This window comes from Silurus meridionalis, chromosome 5 (genome assembly GCF_014805685.1).
Source record: "Silurus meridionalis isolate SWU-2019-XX chromosome 5, ASM1480568v1, whole genome shotgun sequence".
Lineage (NCBI taxonomy): Eukaryota > Metazoa > Chordata > Actinopteri > Siluriformes > Siluridae > Silurus > Silurus meridionalis.
Genome location: NC_060888.1, coordinates 24,792,486 through 24,798,485, shown reverse-complemented (window position 1 = coordinate 24,798,485; position 6,000 = coordinate 24,792,486). Strand labels below are relative to the sequence as shown.

The 6,000-nt window shown below is 39.5% G+C and overlaps 1 protein-coding gene across 1 annotated transcript in view; it reads right to left on the bottom strand.

Moving 5' to 3' along the window:
- Positions 1 to 573: 573 nt before the first annotated feature.
- kiaa1549la (KIAA1549-like a) overlaps positions 574 to 6,000 on the bottom strand; it is a 69,515-nt gene continuing 64,088 nt past the window's right edge. Inside the window, 5 exon segments of the mRNA XM_046850094.1 lie at positions 574 to 1,777; positions 2,074 to 2,139; positions 3,959 to 4,110; positions 5,062 to 5,201; positions 5,482 to 5,579. Coding sequence (XP_046706050.1) covers positions 2,110 to 2,139; positions 3,959 to 4,110; positions 5,062 to 5,201; positions 5,482 to 5,579 — 420 coding nt within the window. The 3' untranslated portion in view covers positions 574 to 1,777; positions 2,074 to 2,109.

Below are 6,000 nucleotides of genomic sequence, written 5' to 3'. Positions count from 1 at the left end.
ATTTTTATTTTTAACATAAATAAGCCGCACCTACACTAATGTACTTTACACAGGCTTTAACGAAAGACACGTTACACACGGTGTAACGGGTGAAATATGTTGCGCTTCCTTTAGGAGCATAGCGGTATTTGGGAATAGCCTGGCACTGCATTCTTCCGGTATTACTGCGTGTGTGTAAGGCTGAGGAATATGTCCTTATTATTTTCTGATGCTCATTTCTAAGTTTATTTGACTGACCCGTAACGCTGTTGCCAAGAAAAATAAAAAAGCACGAGTTTTGGAAACCTGTCTGTGCTTATATGATTTCTGTTGCAACTGGAGTTAGCGAGCTCTCCTTCACCCAGACTCAACGTTACAACGGCTTGTATCTAAACAGTAGCCGACCAAGAAAGTCATTGTTCACTGTCTTCCTCCTTCCTTTCACAACTATTTCTCTCTCTTATCTTTATCTTTTGGCATCCGATGGAAGTTTTTTCTCCCAAAGCCGTGCAGCTCAGAACACAGGTGAGGTGCGTTTTTTCGTTTCCGTTCGAAAATTTCATTGGTCTAATGTTATGGGGTTCAGTTTATTGGCTTGGAGTTTGTGAAACCGGGAAAAACCCAGGAAAAATGCATACATTAGCCGCTTCGTTGTTTAAGCCGCGGGGTTTAAAACGTGGGGAAAAAGTAGCGGCTTATAGTCCGGAAAATACGTTAAGTTGACTTGATTAAAGTCAATTTGCATAATAATTATTATTTATTCATTTTGCCTACATATGTATTTTTTTTTTTAATTATTATGATCCTTTTTGGCTTATGCTGTACACTCCAGCAGATAAAGGTTCTAGATTGTGATATCATCTCATATATAAATGTGCGTGTCTATCAAAAATAAGGCAATAAAATAGATATGTTGTTTTCAAGTGATTTATCTACTGGCTGTGAACTGAAAGTGAGACACTGAATAGGAACCAAAATTCATATTCAATTCTAGCCCTAAAAACAATCGATAATAGATAATAGACTACTGATTTTCTCATACTATTTCTAGTAATTCTTTTAACGCTAAATGCTTGGGATCGTTGTTCGGTGTCCTGCGACGCTCCACAAGACTCAGAGTTTCTCATGAGCCGATGCGCTGTAAGTTATTTGACAGGTTATGGAAGAAGCAAAATGAAGAAGCAAACAAACGCACGGTTTCGTAAGCGGCTAGGGGAAAAAATACTCACGTCATGACTACAGTTACATATAGTACAACAAGTGGTTTTTGGGTTTCGGATTTCTGTTCAGTCTCTTTTTCTCCAAGATCTTTTTTAAATTTTTTTTTATGTAAGCTATACATAGAGCGCATGAAAGAAACACCAGCTATAGGCCTGCTCCTCAGTAAAGAATAAGAGCCAAAGACACAGAGAGGTTTGCTTGAGACGAAAGAAAGTATTCTATTTTGAATATGCTGATGTTTAAATCAGACACACACTCACACAGAAAGATAAAACCCCACCAGCTTCATGTCCGTGAGGAGATCGAGAAAGCTTCAAGAACACGTTTGGCCGATGGGCTGGTCATGATGGTGTCGGGTCAGAACAGGAGACTCTGAGAAGAACCTCCCATGAAAGCACAGGTGAATGGTGGAGTAACTGATGGACCTGGTCAAGTCTAGTCAGGGCCTTGAGGGCTTTCAGGTCTTTTTGGGCTTTCCAGGCGTTTAGGGCCGTCTCAGCTGGAGCGGCCCTGCAGGCTGAGGACGGGTTTGCGCTGCTGTGGGGGATCAGGGTATTTTTATTCACTGTACAAAACCCTGCAACAAAAACACACAGCATTCAAGGAAAAATTATTCATTTTTAATTGTAAAAATACACAATTAAGCAGGTCATTGTGAGCTGCATCAAAAGGAATCAGTTTAAACTAAATCTTAGCATTATGATGTGAAGCTACACAGAGATTATTACACATTATATTTTTTTACATAGGTTCCCAACGAGGCTTTGTATTTAAAGGCATACTATAAATTAAACCACAATGCTTCACACTCAGCAACGGCACCTTCTGAACACCTCTGAGATGAATAATGAACGTTAATAATTGTTAGCGTACCCAGGAGCATTGCTGTATCCAGTCAGCCCATTCGACTCAGCAGATGGTCTCCAAATGACACGGATTCTAAAAAACACAACATAATGCTTTTAGACCTCAGAAGCAAATGCCTTTATTCAGTCATCTACCAAGCAATGATTTATATAACAAAAATACAGTGGAACCCGGTTATCTCGCCCTCGGTTACCTCGACAACCCTATAAAGTCGACGTTTTTGAAGTGGAACCGCCAAATTCTCGCTTTTTCTGAGCATTTTGTATCGGTAATGTCGACTTTTTTTATGTTGCCGAACCCTAATATCTCGAGCACAAGGGGGGAAAAATTTGCCATTTAACGTCAGTTATCTCGGTGCAGCCGCAGAAGAACTCGCGAAAGTGGCGGAAAAGTCAAGTCTTACAGCTGCTACAGGTGTTGTATTGTATACTGGTGAATCTCTGCTCTTAGTTAGTGCACATATGCCCTTTGTTGTTAAATGTTATGCGATGAACGGGAGGCGAAAGCCGCGCTTGGTGGCGCGGAACGTGGGATGACCATCCAAAATCATAGAATGAACACCGGCAGGATCGGGGGATCGCGGTGCGCTTTGGGAAGAAAAGCGCAGCGGTTGAGAGAGTGCCGGTGGGAAGACACGTACCGGGATACACATGAGCGATAACAACGCCGTGAACCAACATATACCAACAATAACGGACAGTGAGAGTGTGGAAGTTTAAATAGAAGCTGGTGATGATGCTAAACGAACACCATATGTGCGCGATTGAAGCCGGGAGCTTCAGAGAAAGCAGCCGAGAAAGCACCTGCCACGCTGAAGGGGGCCGAAGGGGGCGTGGCAGGTGGATTCCTGACAGATAAACATGTACTGTATGTATTTTTATAGCATGCCTTCATCAAACAAATCGCAGCAAAGCTGTTGTGTAAAAAACTCTTCAAAAACACGTGCATGCACATTCTCATTTATTAACGCACATCATGTACATAAAGAAATTTCAAGCACGTTAATATACTGCCGCCATTTTGATTTTTGTTTATCTCGATCATCGGTTACCTCGATGCTTTTTGTCGACCCCCTAGGACATAACCGGGTTCCACTGTATATATATATTCATTGACTCATTGACAATTATGTCAAAAAATAGACTCCATACTTCCTCACTATTACTAAAAACACTCTGAAAACAGGAGATACTGACTGTAACAAGGAGAGAAGCTGGCACATTATGAAAATGGATCTGTATTTATTGAAGCGGTATCATAAATATCAGCAACAGGCCGTGCATTTCACACTTAGACTGTTACTGGTGTCCTACCTGTATCAATCCACCTCTTACCACCATCATTATGACCTCACGGCTATTGAAACCATCAATATTATGGAGAAACGCAAATGAACACAATTCAACAAGTCTCTTTTCACTGTAGCCACAGCTGCACCGCCCATATACATCATCTCTAGCAGAAGCATTGATATTAACCTTATAAAATGGGGTGCATCAAAACTCCGTGCATTTTTTCTGTGCATACGTCATTTTTAAATACATCATATTTAAGCAGGGACTTTGTGCTTTAACTAGTACAAGTTAAGTAAAGCAAAATACTTCATCCATCAATGGGAATATAGAGTATAATTCAGCTTATATGTAAATACTTCAAGTTCTAAAAAAACCCAAAACATTGGATTTGCTTTTTCAAAATCTAATTTCAATCTTTGCCACTTGCTACAATATCTGATTTTTCGAGTATCGAGGTTCCATTGTACTTTCTTTTGGATGTTCATTGGAATCATTGTGGTTTAGGGGGAGGAATAGGGTTCAAACCATATACACAATTTTGAAGCATTTTAAAAGGGAAAGTGTTTTCAAGTGTTTTAGCTGTGGATCAGTGGTACCGTGTCGCCCCACTGGCGTGGGAGGTCATCCGGCTCCGGGGGGTACGACATCCACGAGGGGCTGCGGTAAGATGACGACGGTGACAGGACAAAGTAATCGGAGTAGCCGGGCCGGTTAGCTGATATGGCATAAACCGCTGTCATTGGGTTTCCTGCACAGATGGAATAAGTGGTTGATAAAACATAACAAGCAAAAAGTATTTAAGCATCTGTTCTACCTCATATAGAATATAAGATCCTGGTCATCATTTCTACTTAAAGTCCCTACATTTAGTATTTGCATATTGTAGTCATCACCGGCTTGATCTTCAGGGACAAACTTACTTGTAAGGACATATTCACTTTTAATCACCACATTATCTGTGTAAAGCTGCTTTGAGACAATGTTCATTGTTAAAAGAGCAATACAAATAAAAATGAATTGAATTGAATTTATATTTAAATATGTTGAATACAAATTATTTATCAACCTACAAAAATATGCACAAATATCCTACACTTTTATGCAATGAATAATAGTACAATGAATAATTCTGCAAATATGCTAATTTTACTTGTATTTGCATACTGGAAAGTGATTGGCTCTTATATTTTATGATGCAATCACTTCAGATATGTCACATGTTCAATACTTCAGTGGCAATTTTCACACTGACTGTATTTCATCTTTTATTTTATTTTAAATAATAATAGTATTAGATAGTAGGTTTCTTGAATTATGTCTCTCGAATAGTCCACATTGTGATTGGACACTGAGGCAACTTGTGATATGGCCAGTCAGGGTAATATTTCATGTTTAACACAATATAACAAAATAAACATATATTCTATTTTGTATACGTTATTTTTACAAAAATTGAAAGAATAAACTTATATATTTAAGTGAGTTATTATTTTTTAGATTAGTTCACATTAGTCAAAAATTCCTCCTTACAGCATGCATGTTTCTCTGGGCTTTTCTATTAGTTCTAATGGTCTCCAACCCAGTCCTGTCATAGGATTGTTTATCTATTGAGTGCACCTGTTCAGTGTTTTGCCCTTTGTGAATTACTCTCTAAAGCTGAGCCATGATTCTTTGAGTGACTTGTTCTTCTGACTCAGACCTGAGTAGCTCGACATGGACTGATCGACCGTGACAGCTGGGAAAGGAGCTCGGTTGATAGGCAGATAGGGGGCGCCGTTGTGCTGATTCATCTCCGAGGCCTCAGAGACGCGTGGCTTCAGACTCATATCTGGTGTTGATCTAAAAAAAAAAAAAAAAAAACAGAAGCATGCTTGAAAATTCGTGCTGCTATAGACATGTGTGACCAACAGGGGGCAGAACGACCATACATATCTACATATATGAAACACACACTGAGCTTGGAGAGCGGCAGGCCCACATGGCAGCAGCCCTCAATGCGGTTAGCAGCTTAGAATGGCGTGCAAAACACCTTCGTAGACAGCTGCCTCAGAACATGCATGAATATTAACACGACCCTAATAAAATCATCGCTGTTTTAATGAAGCCGCATAGATCTTACCGGCGTACTGATGCTCCAGGTGGTGCTCCGGTTCGAGCTGATATAAGAGGTGGCGGCGAGCCCAAACCCATATCGGGCAGCTGCGTGAACCTGAAGCCCTGTGAAGCCAAACACATTAACACTCTAGTAAGAACAACAGCCAAACAAATGCATTAATCTTTACAGCATCACAAAAGGACAAATAATATTATGGCGATTTGGATGATTGGTCAATTTCACAAATGTGGGGTTCATTTTCACAAAGCAAAGATTCTCTGTGTGTGTGTTTAGCTTTAGATTTCCTGGCTAAGTTGCTAATTTTAGCATTATTATATCAGTGTTTTTAAAAAAACACATTGACTGTACACACTATTTACAGAAGAACAGACTTTTATCAATTGTTACATCTTTATTAAATCCTCTCAGCTATTAGACTTCAAAACAATGGACTTATAACCAGTTATATAGTTTACACACGTCCCAGTTCTACAAAACTTCACACAATTTAATGTAACCTGCATTTCTTTTGACAAGTCAATT